The sequence below is a fragment of the Ranitomeya imitator genome, chromosome 3 (genome assembly GCF_032444005.1).
Source record: "Ranitomeya imitator isolate aRanImi1 chromosome 3, aRanImi1.pri, whole genome shotgun sequence".
Taxonomy (NCBI): Eukaryota; Metazoa; Chordata; class Amphibia; order Anura; family Dendrobatidae; genus Ranitomeya; species Ranitomeya imitator.
In genome coordinates, this window is record NC_091284.1 from 57,326,319 (window position 1) to 57,343,437 (window position 17,119).

At 41.1% G+C, this 17,119-nt stretch overlaps 1 protein-coding gene across 1 annotated transcript in view; it reads left to right on the plus strand.

Moving 5' to 3' along the window:
* The window catches only part of TMPRSS15 (transmembrane serine protease 15), a 459,995-nt gene that overhangs the window by 424,537 nt on the left and 18,339 nt on the right, over positions 1-17,119 (plus strand). The window contains exons 20-21 of the mRNA XM_069760884.1: positions 9,933-9,982; positions 15,129-15,294. Of these exons, the coding sequence (XP_069616985.1) occupies positions 9,933-9,982; positions 15,129-15,294 (216 nt within the window). The remainder of the gene's footprint in view (positions 1-9,932; positions 9,983-15,128; positions 15,295-17,119) is intronic.

Sequence of the window (17,119 nt, forward strand, 5' to 3'; positions counted from 1 at the left end):
ACCGCTGCGCTGCCGGACTCTCTATTGACACTCTGTCTTTCAGCTGCATTAGCGTTGCCGAGTGCTGCGGCGTCTCCGTGCTGCGACATACTGTGCCCCCTTAGTTAATCCGGACCCTTCCGGTCCTCCGCTTCCGTCGGGATAGTGTAGATTCGTTCCGCTGTGCAGCAGGATCGATTTTCCCCTTGCTCTGATGTCAGAGCGCTCAGCTTGGTGCCGCCCACAATGACACGCCCCCTGCTGCTCCCACCCACCGCGCTCTGTAATGGCGGATTCTGAAGTTTTTCAGTTAGACTGGGGCTCAGGTGATGGCGTAGCTCAATTAACAGTCTCGTGCCTAACGGTTATGAAGTGATTACCTCAGGGGATGGCGGCCATCTTTACTCCATTATAACCAATGGGGAAAAGTCACTTTCAATAGTTTTCAATGGGGAATGGATTTTTCTTTAATAAAGTCAATTTTCAAGATTTTTCATCCCAGTTTTCACAGTTTTGGGCTCCAATCACGGCACACAATACCCGGTATACGGGCTGGCTAGATCCTGTTCGTGACGCCAATTGTGACGCCCAGGAGACCGGGATACCCAGCACCGGACCAATGGAGTCTGTCTCTTGAGGGGGATGTCACGGGTGGCTTGACCCGGTGCTGTGGCCTCAGGCAATGCACAGTGTAAGGGGTATCATGAGGGGACAGGCACTTACTTGATCAGCAGCAGGTTCACCCAGCGGTGACGATCTCGATCCTGGATAGATGGCTATTGTCCAAATGAAAGACTGAGGCACTGAAACGTTTAACCAGTTTACTTTAACATAAAAGGATTTACAACCAGTCCTGTCACCGGAGTCTGTATGGGAACTTTGAGTTACTTTGACCCTGCCGGGGTCTTCGCCTCTTATTGTGCGCAATTTCTGTGTGGCCCTGCTGCTGTATGTGAACTGGCTGCCGGCCCAATCTGTCCCCTCCGGGTCCTGGTTCGACGGGCAACCCGAGTCCTTTTATCGGTTTACCCCCTCTGGGAGTACCGCTGAACTCTGTGTCTGTTGCTGCGTCCGACCCTAGTGAAGCTGATATCACCTCACGTTTTTCCGGTTGCTGTATTATATATAATGAATACAGCCACGGATCCGGTATCCGTCTTTGCGCCTGTTCTGGGTAGTGATTAATGCTACCCGGTTCTCACAATGTCCTTTTTCTCTATCCCTCTTCTCCTCAGGCCAGTGATTTAGGCCTGGTAACAGTCACAGGGCTGTTAGAGATTTAACTGTATGACCTCTCACTATCAGCTCCTTAGCCCAACTGCCATTTCTTCTCTCAGACCAGAATGGATCAAGGGGAGTCTCTGGAGCTCCCCCTTCTGGCCGGAGGTGGTAGTGCAGTCTTGCTATTTTAGTATTTGTACTTACTGTCAGTAACTATTTTTGTGGCAAATACCCCTAGGGGTGCCACACCTAGTTAGACCACACATGGAGTACTGTGTCCAGTTTTGGACACCGGTGCTCAGGAAGGATATAATGGAACTAGTGAGAGTACAAAGGAGGGCAACAAAATTAATAAAGGGGATGAGAGAACTACAATACCCAGATAGATTAGCGAAATTAGGATTGTTTAGTCTAGAAAAAAGACAACTGAGGGGCGATCTAATAACCATGTATAAGTATATAAGGGGACAATACAAATATCTCGCTGAGGATCTGTTTATACCAAGGAAGGTGACGGGCACAAGGGGGCATTCTTTGCGTCTGGAGGAGAGAAGGTTTTTCCACCAACATAGAAGAGGATTCTTTACTGTTAGGGCAGTGAGAATCTGGAATTGCTTGCCTGAGGAGGTGGTGATGGCGAACTCAGTCGAGGGGTTCAAGAGAGGCCTGGATGTCTTCCTGGAGCAGAACAATATTGTATCATACAATTATTAGGTTCTGTAGAAGGACGTAGATCTGGGGATTTATTATGATGGAATATAGGCTGAACTGGACGGACAAATGTCTTTTTTCGGCCTTACTAACTATGTTACTATGTTACTATGTTACAAAAATCAGTATTCTCAAAAAGAAGGATTTAATTCAACTTGCATAGATTTCCTCATCTCAAGCATGTAACTAGACACCTACTCTATCCTCACTTCATTCTGTTTATCCGACTGAAAATACGCTAAAGAAACACTGAAATGGATGAGCATCTGCACTGCAATGTAAAGACGACTTGCTTTGTGTATGTTCAGTCTTTTCAGCTTCTTTTAAAGGGAATCTGTCAGCAGGCTTTTGCTACCTCATCTGAGAGCAGCATAATGTAGGGACAGAGATCATGAATACAATCATGTATCTTCCCCTGTCTACACCAGGTTGTCTATATGCAATGTCTATAGACAGTGAGCAGCTTATCACAAGAGGCGGTGGAGTCAGACAACCACGCACGCACTGCTGTCACCCAGCCATGATAAGCTACTGGTGCTAAAACAATTACTGCAAATAAACAACCGCACACATGTAAATAAGAGAGGCATCACAGAAATCTGTGTTTTAACCCATACAACATGTCGTCTTCAGATGACATAGCAAAAACCTAATGACAGATTCCTTATATTTTTCCAAAAAAGTGACCTGACCATTCTTCAGGCATCTTCTGCTTGAAAGCCGCTCACTATTTTAAACATACTAGTAGGAAAAAAAAACACAAATCTGTCGCTAAAGGCAAAAGAAAAGAAGACCTAAAATGACACTTCAGGAAAAACAACGCTGTTCTTTTCTTGAATCGTCTTCTGCTTGAAAAACCTATCATGTGGCATGTAGTCTTACAGTGGTCAATCAGTATATTTCATAATGCAAACAGCATACATTATTAAATACCTACCTTATACCTGAGGAGGCTGGTGTAGTTATTTTAAAAATCTAGGTCAGAGTGGCTGTATAGTGACATTAACCCCTTTCTGACCTCGGACGGGACAGTACGTCCGAGGTCAGATCCCCTGCTTTGATGCAGGGCTCCGCGGTGAGCCCGCACCAAAGCCGGGACATGTCAGCTGTTTTGAACAGCTGACATGTGCCCATAATAGGCGCGGGCAGAATCGCGATCTGCCCGCACCTATTAACTAGTTAAATGCCGCTGTCAAATGCAGACAGCGGCATTTGACTACCACTTCCGGCCGGGCGGCCGGAAATGATCGCATCGCTGACCCCCTTCACATGATCGGAGGTCGGCGATGCTTCAGAATAGTAACCATAGAGGTCCTTGAGACCTCTATGGTTACTGATCCCCGGCAGCTGTGAGCGCCACCTTGTGGTCGGCGCTCACAGCACACCTGCAATTCTGCTACATAGCAGCGATCTGATGATCGCTGCTATGTAGCAGAGCCGATCGTGCTATGCCTGCTTCTAGCCTCCCATGGAGGCTATTGAAGCATGGCAAAAGTAAAAAAAAAGTAAAAAGAAATGTGAAAAAAATAAAAAAAATATAAAAGTTTAAATCACCCCCCTTTCGCCCCAATCAAAATAAATGAATAAAAAAAAATCAAATCTACACATATTTGATATTGCCGCGCTCAGAATCGCCCGATCTATCAATTAAAAAAAAGCATTAATCTGATCACTAAACGGCGTAGCGAGAAAAAAATGTGAAACGCCAGAATTACGTTTTTTTGGTCGCTGCGACATTGCATTAAAATGCAATAACGGGCGATCAAAAGAACATATCTGCACCAAAATGCTATCATTAAAAACGTCATCTTGGCACGCAAAAAATAAGCCCTCAACCGATCCCAGATCATGAATAATGGAGACGCTACGAGTATCGGAAAATGGCACAATTATTTATTTTTTAGCAAAGTTTGGAATTTTTTTTCCCAACTTAGGTAAAAAATAAACTAGTCATGTTAGGTATCTATGAACTCGTACTGACCTGGAGAATCATAATCGCGGGTCAGTTTTAGCATTTAGTGAAGCTAGCAAAAAAGCCAAACAAAAAACAAGTGTGGGATTGCACTTTTTTTGCAATTTCACCGCACTTGGAATTTTTTTCCCGTTTTCTAGTACACGACATGCTAAAACCAATGATGTCTTTCAAAAGTACAACTCGTCCCACAAATAATAAGCCCTCAAATGGCCAAATTGACAGAAAAATAAAAAAGTTATGGCTCTGGGAAGGAGAGGAGTGAAAAACGAACACGGAAAAACGAAAAATCCCAAGGTCATGAAGGGGTTAAGATGGATATTTTATGAGTCCATCTATATGTAGAATGAAATAGTCCAAGTGTTTTCAGTGAGGCTACTTTCTCACAATCAACCTTTTTTAATATTTTATTTCTGTACTCATTAAGTAAAATAAATTACTTGCATAAAAAAAATATGCAGTGTAAAAAAATCAACAAACACTCATAATGGGAACACAGCCTTACAGCCCATACACCCAGCTGGACTGAAAACTGCAACGCTCAGACTTTCAGAAACCGCCAAGCATTTTAAAAAAGTAACATGTTTATTCTCCAGGTCATTTCCACTACAAGGCAATGCGAACACCTGGGTATTTCTTGGCGTGTTATTACAACACTTCCACTGGAAAAATATCCTTGAGTTTTCTTCATTTCTTCGTGGAGATCAAAAAATGCACAAAAAATTCTGGAAGAAAACACTCAATGAATGACCAGAAACGCTCGCAGAAGATGTTTCAAGTGTACGAAACTCCAGAGAAAAGGAGAGTTTCCTGAAGTATCTTCTGCTCGAAAAATAGTCATTTTTAAAAGCGGGAAAAGCTTTAGGGAATGAAAAACTCCTCCAAAAAAATTCCGAAAGCAGATTTGGGTAAAAAAAAGAAATTCATAGTTTTTGACCATTTTTAAAACCTTCCGCCTGCACATAACCCTAGTTTCCTCTTTCTGAGATCTCAGCTGTGGACAGCTGTGTGAATGCCGTGATTAATCTCAGTTACATCCTAAAGGTGTATCCCGATGAATAATATTTATAGGAAATTACAAACTCTTGTCAAAAATGTCCATTTCATAGAAAAAACGAATCCTCTATGTGCGGAAAAATGGCTTAATCTTTTATAAATTCCTGCCATTTCATAGTAACATTTAATTATTATTTCATTGACAGGATCAAACAACATTGCCTTCAGAAATTCTTGAAGTCCCATTGGTGCTGTGATTTTTCCCTAGTTCCCCTTCCTCTGCATGATTTAATTAGCATAATTCACAGCCAGGTGTCGACAATTGACTGCGGCTTACGCAGTAACATATTCTAGACCCGTGCACTGCACTTCTATCCTGTCTGTGGATTTGATATGTAGCCATGATGTCATGTGCAGCGTAAGGAATTGAGATCAAATATAAATATTCAGAACGAGTCCAAACTTACTGATACAAATATCTAGAATTACAACACTCAGAAGCCATAAAACTATATTGAGGCAGCAGTAAAATACTGATACACATTTATTTACACACCCATCATGTATGAGTGGGTGACTGCTTTGATTTATACGTGCACATAAATAAGGTTTCAATAAGGTTCTGTCATAATCAGCATTACCTTTGTCAGTACTTTGCGCTACAGTAGCTGTTCCATAGGATTGGGCCAGACCCGCTAGCTTTGGCACCCCATGCACATCATTAAAAAACAATCCCATCTATATTTTTTATTGTGTGTATAGGTGCATGTAGTCTGAGTGTAGTAATATACTCACTTATTGTTGCTCTCTATGGGATTCAGAGCCATTCTGCTCCTCTTCTCAGTGATGTCCCCGCATATGCCCTAATCTGGATCACTCTATTTTTTATACATGAGCTGGAAGTCTCTTTTACCATGTAAGGCTACTTTCACACATCAGCTTTTCCACATCAGGCACAAGCAGGCGAATTTTCAAAAAAACTGATCCGTTTTTTTCCCGCAAGATCCGTTTTTTCCCATTGAGTTGCATTATCACCGGATTGTGCCTGATGTCCCAACGTTTCATCATTTTGTCATTTTCATTGTTTATAAAAAATATTCTGTTTTTTTGTATATTTTTTATATATTTTTTATATATATTTAAGACCTTTAAAACTCTGTATTCTCCGACTATAACTCTGCCCAATAAAACCAAATAAGATTTGCTCTATGCATGTTCTATGTGATAGAATATAAAACTTTTTTATGACTTACTATATTATCAGCTTACTGAGTTGAAAAATCTTGAGCATGAAGCCTTTTATCTTTCCTCCTCTAGTAATTTAATCTATCATTTGTTCAACGGATCAGCGTTTTTTTTTTTTTAAAGACGAAGACGTACTCTAGATAGGGATATAGTTGCTTTATCTGTCTCCATGGAAACCTGCCCATCTAGATCAGCGTGACAAACTTGTCGAATTTCGATTTAGAAGCTATTGTTCACTGAAATCCGACGGCTTTCACATGGCCTCGGCGAGAAAGAGGCAAGTGCTCCGTTTATTGCAAAAAATTGATTTTGTTAAGATGATGTGTGTATTAAGTTTAGGAGCTGTACTGCTATTTCCATTTAGCTCAATTATGTGCTGATAAGAGAGAAAAAGGAGGAGATTAACACAACAAATTGTGTTAGCGGAATCAAATTCCCCGACTAATGCTGCCGAAGACACTATCTTGAGACATGGCAAATTCTTCAATCTACTTAGTTGTACTATCGATGCATAGAAGCTGCAAAGTCACACAAATTTCAGCTGTAGTCGAAGATCTTCTCTCTTTTATGCTATTTATTTTATGATTATTATTATTATTATTAATGTTTTAGTGTTATAAGGGCTGTTGTTGTATATTTAGGCTTCAACCCATTTAATTAATATGTTTTTTGTTACAATGGGAAGCCCCTGGCACAGACTCTCGTGAATGTGTGAACAGCCTATTGATTACTGTTGTTTCTTTTCGCCTTCTGCGTTTACTTTCTATTCTGCAATAACATTGCAGTATTTTCAATACATGGGGGAATACAATACATGCTTTGCATTGTGCTGTAGTTTAACCTCTGTGTAAGCTGCTCTAGTATCGAGCCATATCGCAGACAATTCTTTAGGATCTACTGATCTCTAGTGGCCAATGTAATAAAACGTTTCATTTCAGAAGGCGTCTCGCAAGAAATATCAGTAAATTCTTACATACAGATGAAGTAGAGATAGATATGAAGCGTAAAGCAGCTCATAAGACTGGTTGGTTTTTACTACCTGAATGCAAGATTGGCCTATAAGCTGCACACTGACCGGATGTGCTTAATTTTTGGAAATAAGAGATTTTTACAACATGTTGAAGAATCTCTGAGCAATTGATCACGAGGAGACCTTGACTTAGGCTCCAAAACATTGTCTACAGAACAGCAGAATCTGGTTTGTCACCAATAATTTGGAGATGGTTATAAAACTTATAGAAGTCCTCGTCCTCTCATCAAAATTGTTATCCTAATATATTGCCGTGATCATATTATATAGCACTGTGTACACACAATTGCTCATTTTGCTGTTCTACCCAGTTAATTCTTCTCTTTTCTATTATGTTTATGACTTCATGTAATTAAAAACTGACTAGCTGAATCATTCTAAGCTCTGTGTAGAAACAGGAGGTCAATTTTCCCTGTATGAGTCATGAGTATCTGCAAATGTCTCTGGCAGGGGGAGGAGGGAGCAGCTGGGTCAGGAGTTGAAGAGGTGAATGATAAATGCAACGAAAAGAGACTTCCTATTTCTACATAGAGTATGAGATGCTTAAAGAAGCCTTGAAAACATAGAGCACTTTTTTCCTGACAGTTTTTATGGCTGTCCCTGTCCCCAATATATTGATCAACAAAATTGGCTGAAGTTTCACACAAGCACTGATCGTCATATACTCAGGGCATGTGCAGAACAAGGATCAGGAAAATGAGCAGAAAAAGGTTTATCTGCACATGCACCAGTAATGTTTCCACCAAAGTCCTTCATAGAGGCACTGATGATGAAACAAACTGGCTTTACACTTGGCTGATTCATGAAATTAAAGGTGTCCACCAGCCCTTTAGGTCATGGCATATGATAAAAACTGTATCAAAGAGTTTACTGTTTGTGAGAAGTGTTTCTTGCTTCATTGAGTGTCCTTTTTGAAATTCAGAAGCTCCAAATTATCTTACATGTCAGTGTGGGCCTTAGATGTTGACACTTGGCACTATTCGCACTTTAGGCCACTTTTTTCCGAGAACTATTAAAAATAGTCCACATTTTGAGAATGGGAAACAGTTTTGGGCCCCACATTTTAAAAAGGATATTCAGAAATTACAGTCAGTTCAAAAGCGGGCAACTAGATTATTACAAGGGATGGAAGGACTCACAGATGATGAAAGGTTGGAAAAGTTGGACTTGTTTAGCTTAGAAAAAAGACGCCTCAGAGGAGATCTGGTTTACATGTATAAATATATGTGTGGTCAATTCAAGGGACTGGCACATGACTTATTCTTTATATGGACCATACTTAGGTCCAGGGGGCACTCATTGCCGGTGGAAGAAAGGTGATTCCGACAGCTAAATGGTAAAGGGTTCCTTGCAGTTAGAGCAGTCAGAATATGGAAAATCATACCACAGGAGATAGTAATGGCAGACACTGTAACAGCTTTTATACAAGGGCTGGATGATTTCCTCAATACACATAGCATTGCGGGTTATAGTTAAATTAGTAACAAAAATGTACAACTGTTGGAGAAAGGTTGAACTTGATGGACTTAGGTCTTTTTTCAACCTATATTACTATGTAATCCTCTGGTAATTAAGTTCTGGGGACTAAATTCTATAAAAAATACAATGCTCAATATTCTAAGTAAGTAAATAGTGGAATTCCCATGGGGGAAAGAACAGAAAAAGGAGCTACTGAGCACCGTGAATTTGTAGAGATGAAAACCAGATATAAAAATAGTGAAATTGCTCACGTGATGGAGTCGTGATCTCTCAGGCACAACTCCTAAAATAAACTGAATCCAGTAGGTGCAACCAACCTGTTGTGTGGTTTTAAAATTCTCCAAGGGCGCTTCGGCACTGAACAATGAGAGTAAAGATACCATGTACGGGGGGGGCTCCCATGGCAGCAAATGTAGATAATGGAAAGAAAAATATCAAAAATATACAAAGAAAGAAGTAAAATGTATCTAAAAACACAACCCATTTTGGCTGAGGAAGGCTAGAGAAAGCCAAAACGCGTTGTACTTTTAAATATATTTAATTTCTTTTTTTTTGTACATTTTTTATATTTTATTTTTTTTATCTCAGTCACTACATTTACTATTCAATATTCTAAGCACCAATGTGAAAATTATGGACACAGTAGAAGATCAGCCTTCAATGATACCTATCATTATTTGGGCATACCTATCAGATAATGTGTTGAGTATAAGAGCTCGTGGACATACAACTGTTTGCCTAGAGCCTTTAATGATGTGCATGGGACCCCATCTGATGCAACATGCCGCAATTTATAATTTTTTTGGGAAATTCAGAGGTTGTTCAGAATAAGGAAGAAGGAAGAATAAAGGCCAAATCCAAAAAATAATTATTACTTAAGGACATGGAGATACTGTAAATTACATATTTTATATTATATTCTGTTTTCAGAAACACAACAGAAAAAAAATATTTTTTCCAATTCCTGTAATTCCCGGTGGCTTCAGAACATCATCACATCAATGTGCAGAGTTTTTAAAGTACTTCAATTGCTTGTTTGCGTCTTTCTTCTGTTCTCTAGTTTCTTGTATTTTGTCTTTATGATTTATTTTAATACAAAAGAAGTAAAAAAGAAGAACACATTAAGCAAAGCGGTTGAACACAAGACGAGTGACTTGGTAAACATTCGCTTTTTGCTGTATTGGATGATAAAACGTGGAAAAACATCAAGGAATAAATAGATGTTTACTGAACTGAAGAATAATGACACTTCATTCGCTGAGCGGATAGTAACACGTTCTTATTATTTTTCTATTACAGTGACTCTTGCTTCAATCATAGTATCATTTTCCTGGAATGCAACCCCAGAGGTCAGCCTTAGTTACCTACATGTTTACTTTGCATGCATATTTGGACTTTTGTTTGTGCACATTAGGTACACATCCATCACCAACTTTGCTTCCTCCTTGAATAATAAGACTAAAGGTACCGTTACACTAAACGATTTACCAACGATCACGACCAGCGATACGACCTGGCCGTGATCGTTGGTAAGTAGTGTTGAGCATTCCGATACCGCAAGTATCGGGTATCGGCCGATATTTGCGGTATCGGAATTCCGATACCGAGTTCCGATATTTTTGTGATATCGGGAATCGGTATCGGGAGTAAGATTTATGTGTAAAATAAAGAATAAAAATAAAAAATATTGAAATACTTACCCTCTGACGCGCCCTGGTTGTCACCGCTGCAACTGCCATGCTTTCCTTGGTAGAATGAGAGCTTGAAGGACCTTTCGATGACGTCGCGGCTTGTTATTGGTCACGGTAGCGTCATGTGACCGCTCACGCGACCAATCACAAGCTGCGACGTCATCGAAAGTCATTAACGCGCTCATTCCTAAGAATGAGCGCGTTAAGGACCTTCGATGACGTCGTGGCTTGTGATTGGTCGCGTGAGCAGTCACATGACGCTACCGCAACCAATCACAAGCCGCGACGTCATCGAAAGGTCCTTCAAGCGCTGATTCTTAGGAAGGAAGGCTCCCGATTACAACCAGGGCGCGTCCGAGGGTGAGTATAGCAATATTTTTTATTTTTATTCTTTATTTTACACATGAATATGGATCCCAGGGCCTGAAGGAGAGTTTCCGCTCCTTCAGACCCTGGGAACCATTACAGGATACCTTCCGATATTTGTGTCCCATTGACTTGTATTGGTATCGGATATCAGTATCGGCGATATCCGATATTTTTTGGATATCGGCCGATACCATCCGATATCGATACTTTCAAATATCGGACGGTATCGCTCAACACTATTGGTAAGTCATTGTGTGGTCGCTGGAGAGTTGTCACACAGACAGCTCTCCAGCGACCAACGATGCCGAAGTCCCCGGGTAACCAGGGTAAACATCGGGTTACAAAGCGCAGGGCCACGCTTATTAACCTGATATTTACCCTGTTTACCATTGTAAATGTAAAAAAAAAAACACTACATACTCACATTCCGGTGTCTGTCACGTCCCTCGTCGTCAGCTTCCCGCACTGACTGTGAGCGCCGGCCGTAAAGCACAGCACAGCGGTGACGTCACCGCTGTGCTTTACGGCCGGCGCTCACAGTCTGTGCGGGAAGCTGACGGCGAGGGATGTGACAGACACTGGAATGTGAGTATGTAGTTTTTTTTTTTTTTACATTTACAATGGTAACCAGGGTAAATATCGGGTTACTAAGCGCGGCCCTGCGCTTAGTAACCCGATGTTTACCCTGGTTACAAGTGAACACATCGCTGGATCGGCGTCTCACACGCCAATCCAGCAATGACAGCGGGAGATCCAGCGACAAAATAAAGTTCTGGGCTTCTAGCTCCAACCAGCGATGTCACAGCAGGATCCTGATCGCTGCTGCATGTCAAACACAACGAGATCGCTATCCAGGACGCTGCAACGTCACGGATCGCTATCGTTATCGTTCAAAAGTTGCTCAGTGTGAAGGTACCTTTATACTCACCTTCAGTGTTGGCACTGTTCCAGAAGTGTCACCACTGCCTCTCCGGTGGATTTCATAATGTTTTTATGGGGTTTGAGGTTGGCAAAGTGGTTAGCACTGCAGCTTTGCAACGTTGGGATCCTGGATTAATCCCTCCAAATGACAACATCTGCAAGGAGTTTGGATGTTTTCCCCATGTTCCCATGAGTTTCTTCTGGCTTCTACAATTTCCTTCCACACTCCAAAGACATACTGATAGGGAATCAAAATTGTGAGTTTCAATGGAGAGAGTGATGATAATGCCTGTAAAGCACTGTGGAATTAATGGCGCTGTGTAAGTGAGTAAAATAAATAAATGAAATAATAAAATTTCACGTAATCCCTGTGGTCAGTCAGCTTCACTCTCCTTCCCGATGGCTAAATCACATACAGTTAGGGCCAGAAATATTTGGACAGTGACACAAGTTTTGTTATTTTAGCTGTTTACAAAAACATGTTCAGAAATACAATTATATATATAATATGGGCTGAAAGTGCACACTCCCAGCTGCAATATGATAGTTTCCACATCCAAATCGGAGAAAGGGTTTAGGAATCATAGCTCTGTAATGCATAGCGTCCTCTTTTTCAAGGGACCAAAAGTAATTGGACAATGGACTCTAAGGGCTGCAATTAACTCTGAAGGCGTCTCCCTCATTAACCTGTAATCAATGAAGTAGTTAAAAGGTCAGGGGTGGATTCCAGGTGTGTGGTTTTGCATTTGGAAGCTGTTGCTGTGAGCAGACAACATGCGGTCAAAGGAACTCTCAATTGAGGTGAAGCAGAACATCCTGAGGCTGAAAAAAAAGAAAAAATCCATCAGAGAGATAGCAGACATGCTTGGAGTAGCAAAATCAACAGTTGGGTACATTCTGAGAAAAAAGGAATTGACTGGTGAGCTTGGGAACTCAAAAAGGCCTGGGCGTCCACGGATGACAACAGTGGTGGATGATCGCCGCATACTTAATTTGGTGAAGAAGAACCCGTTCACAACATCAACTGAAGTCCAGAACACTCTCAGTGAAGTAGGTGTATCTGTCTCTAAGTCAACAGTAAAGAGAAGACTCCATGACAGTAAATACAAAGGGTTCACATCTAGATGCAAACCATTCATCAATACCAAAAATAGACAGGCCAGAGTTAAATTTGCAGAAAAAAAACCTCAAGAAGCCAGCTCAGTTCTGGAAAAGTATTCTATGGACAGATGAGACAAAGATCAACCTGTACCAGAATGATGGGAAGAAAAAAGTTTGGAGAAGAAAGGGAACGGCACATGATCCAAGGCACACCACATCCTCTGTAAAACATGGTGGAGGCAACGTGATGGCATGGGCATGCATGGCTTTCAATGGCACTGGGTTACTTGTGTTTATTGATGACATAAGAGCAGACAAGAGTAGCCGGATGAATTCTGAAGTGTACCGGGATATACTTTCAGCCCAGATTCAGCCAATTGCTGCAAAGTTGATTGGACGGCGCTTCATAGTACAGATGGACAATGACCCCAAGCATACAGCCAAAGCTACCCAGGAGTTCATGAGTGCCAAAAAGTGGAACATTCTGCAATGGCCAAGTCAATCTCCAGATCTAAACCCAATTGAGCATGCATTTCACTTGCTCAAATCCAGACTTAAGACGGAAAGACCCACAAACAAGCAAGACCTGAAGGCTGCGGCTGTAAAGGCCTGGCAAAGCATTAAGAAGGAGGAAACCCAGCGTTTGGTGATGTCCATGGGTTCCAGACTTAAGGCAGTGATTGCCTCCAAAGGATTTGCAACAAAATATTGAAAATAAAAATATTTTGTTTGGATTATGTTTATTTGTCCAATTACTTTTGACCTCCTAAAATGTGGAGTGTTTGTAAAGAAATGTGTACAATTCCTACATTTTCTATCAGATATTTTTGTTCAAACCTTCAAATTAAACGTTACAATCTGCACTTGAATTCTGTTGTAGAGGTTTCATTTCAAATCCAATGTGGTGGCATGCAGAGCCCAACTCGCGAAAATTGTGTCACTGTCCAAATATTTCTGGCCCTAACTGTATAAGGGTGTACCCCCCTAAAAATCAGGGTCATCCCCCTTACTCGCCTGACTAAACCCCCTGCGACTTCTTCTTATTCCCAAGAATGAAGAAAAATCTAAAGGGAAAGCAATTTAAGGACCTAGAAGAGGTTAAGAAAAAAATTTGTGGAGGCACTTAAAGAGGTTGTGCACTACATTTTATGATGCCCCCATTGATTTAAACCTTGTAAATAAGTCTTTTTGTAAATACGTAGTGCTGCCATATGTGCCTCTTAGCGGCGCTATTGCTGACCGTTCAGTCTGTATCACTGATGTCACGTCAAGTTCCGAAATCCCTTCATTCAGCCAGTTATGACCCAGTCGAGGGCACCACCCCCAGATTAACTGTATCCAGCATATACTTGTGGCCATTAAATGCAGAGGATAGAGGGAAAGCCATAGTTGGATATTGGGATATGACGTGTGGTGAAATTCCGACCAGTCAATCAGAGGGTGCCTGGGACTGGGTCACGACTGGCTGTATGAAGGGCTTCTGGAACTTGACGTGACATCAGTGAATGTTATCAGCGGCTGTAGGTGGGGTCACGTGATGCAGACTGAGTGGTCAACAATAGCACTGCTCAGAAGCACATATGGCAACATCATGTATTTACAAGAAGACTTATTTACAGAGTTTAAATTGATGGGGGCATTATAAAATATAGTGGACAACCTTTCTAACAGCATTAGGTCAGAAGAATATTAAAAATGTTTTGAAGAGTTGAAAATCCATTGGGGATAGTGATTATCATCTAATGGACACTATTTTGAAGTGGCTTAATGTTTTAAAAATATTGTCTTGAATAAAAAAATGTAAATAAGTAATTCTTTTTTTGGGGGGTATCCCCTCGTACATCCAGAGGAACCGAGAGAGAGCTACAGCACTGACTTCCTCCAGATGTATTGTGATTTGGCCAAAGACAGAGAGAGTGAAGCCAAATATCATTTCACTCCTGTCTTTACTAATCTCTTTGCATTCAGTTGAAGCAGCGACAGTGGCCCATGGTGTCACGTGACTATGAGATTGCTGCCACATCAGTAGAAGGTGCCACATGCTTTCCTGCTTTCACGGTAAAAGGGGTGATATGCTATCTCCTGCAAGTAAAAACATGCTGAGATCCCCGGTAATCTTTACTGACCTTGGCTGGCCTGCTATAAGCTACTTAAAAAAAATTAGAGACAGAGATAATAGACATGTTCTCCTCCTTCTTTCCAACCAACCAACCAACCAACCAACCAACCAACCAACCAACCAACACCTTAAAACTAGCTGTGAACAATAAACTCGAATGTATAATAAATACTGATGTTATTCACAGGCATAAATTCATGTTAGTGTTATGGCATATGATGATTGATTATTTACACATAACTAATATTATTTTAAAACAGCTAGACACTAAAATACAAGCTGATTTTCCCTCAGGGTGTGGAAAAAGACAAGTGGATGTTTCCAGAATAGTAGGTGGGACGAATGCTGCAGTCGGGGCCTGGCCTTGGATCGTGTCTCTTTATTTCAATGGAAGACAAGTCTGTGGAGCATCGTTGGTCAACAACGAGTGGCTCGTGTCCGCAGCTCATTGTGTGTATGGGTAGGTTCTAATTTTATGTTGCTTTGACATCATGCATTTACATTCTATACCGTATCTCATAGAAAGTCACAGACTCAAAACAAAAATTGAGGTCTAGAGATGTCTTCTATTGATGTAATTACATCTCTGTACAACTCTGTACAAGGCCGTACAGAGGACCAGTTGGCTTTCATAACATGACTATAGCAATATGCGTTGTGACATGCATCTGCTGCAATTTAATGAAGTATATGAATAATTTGATCACTGGGCATGAAATCATAATTTTCACTGGACTGTATCCATGCATACTAGAGATGCAACAATTTTTTTAAAAATCCGCATTCACCAAAACATGATTTTTTTGTAATTTGCTTCTACATTTATTCAGCGACATGATGTACGGTTGACTGCCATTATGCTGAACCACAAAGGGCCATGAAAAAGGTTAAAATACTAAAATTCTTAAATTCACCTTACCGCTCACCTGTCTGCCTCCTCCGCTCCTCACCATCCCCATCTGGTCTTCGTTGCATCTCCTTTTACTGTCACCACAAGAACCTTATATCCTTTGCTACTTCACACTAGTCTGTGACATCTGGCTCTGAAGAAGCCAGGGGTTGTACTGAAATGCTAGGTGAAATCCCAAGAAACAATGAAAACCCTATATTAAGGGTCACCAATCTAACCCAAGAAGAGGTGCGAAACCGGCTAAATAAGATTAAAATAGATAAATCTCCGGGTCCGGATGGCATACACCCACGAGTACTAAGAGAACTAAGTAATGTAATAGATAAACCATTATTTCTTATTTTTAGTGACTCTATAGCGACAGGGTCTGTTCCGCAGGACTGGTGCATAGCAAATGTGGTGCCAATATTCAAAAAGGGCTCTAAAAGTGAACCTGGAAATTATAGGCCAGTAAGTCTAACCTCTATTGTTGGTAAAATATTTGAAGGGTTTCTGAGGGATGTTATTCTGGATTATCTCAATGAGAATAACTGTTTAACTCCATATCAGCATGGGTTTATGAGAAATCGCTCCTGTCAAACCAATCTAATCAGTTTTTATGAAGAGGTAAGCTATAGGCTAGACCACGGTGAGTCATTGGACGTGGTATATCTCGATTTTTCCAAAGCGTTTGATACCGTGCCGCACAAGAGGTTGGTACACAAAATGAGAATGCTTGGTCTGGGGGAAATTGTGTGTAAATGGGTTAGTAACTGGCTTAGTGATAGAAAGCAGAGGGTGGTTATAAATGGTATAGTCACTAACTGGGTCGCTGTGACCAGTGGGGTACCGCAGGGGTCAGTATTGGGACCTGTTCTCTTCAACATATTCATTAATGATCTGGTAGAAGGTTTACACAGTAAAATATCGATATTTGCAGATGATACAAAACTATGTAAAGCAGTTAATACAAGAGAAGATAGTATTCTGCTACAGATGGATCTGGATAAGTTGGAAACTTGGGCTGAAAGGTGGCAGATGGGGTTTAACAATGATAAATGTAAGGTTATACACATGGGAAGAAGGAATCAATATCACCATTACACACTGAATGGGAAACCACTGGGTAAATCTGACAGGGAGAAGGACTTGGGGATCCTAGTTAATGATAAACTTACCTGGAGCAGCCAGTGCCAGGCAGCAGCTGCCAAGGCAAACAGGATTATGGGGTGCATTAAAAGAGGTCTGGATACACATGATGAGAGCATTATACTGCCTCTGTACAAATCCCTAGTTAGACCGCACATGGAGTACTGTGTCCAGTTTTGGGCACCGGTGCTCTGGAAGGGTATAATGGAACTAGAGAGAGTACAAAGGAGGGCAACAAAATTAATAA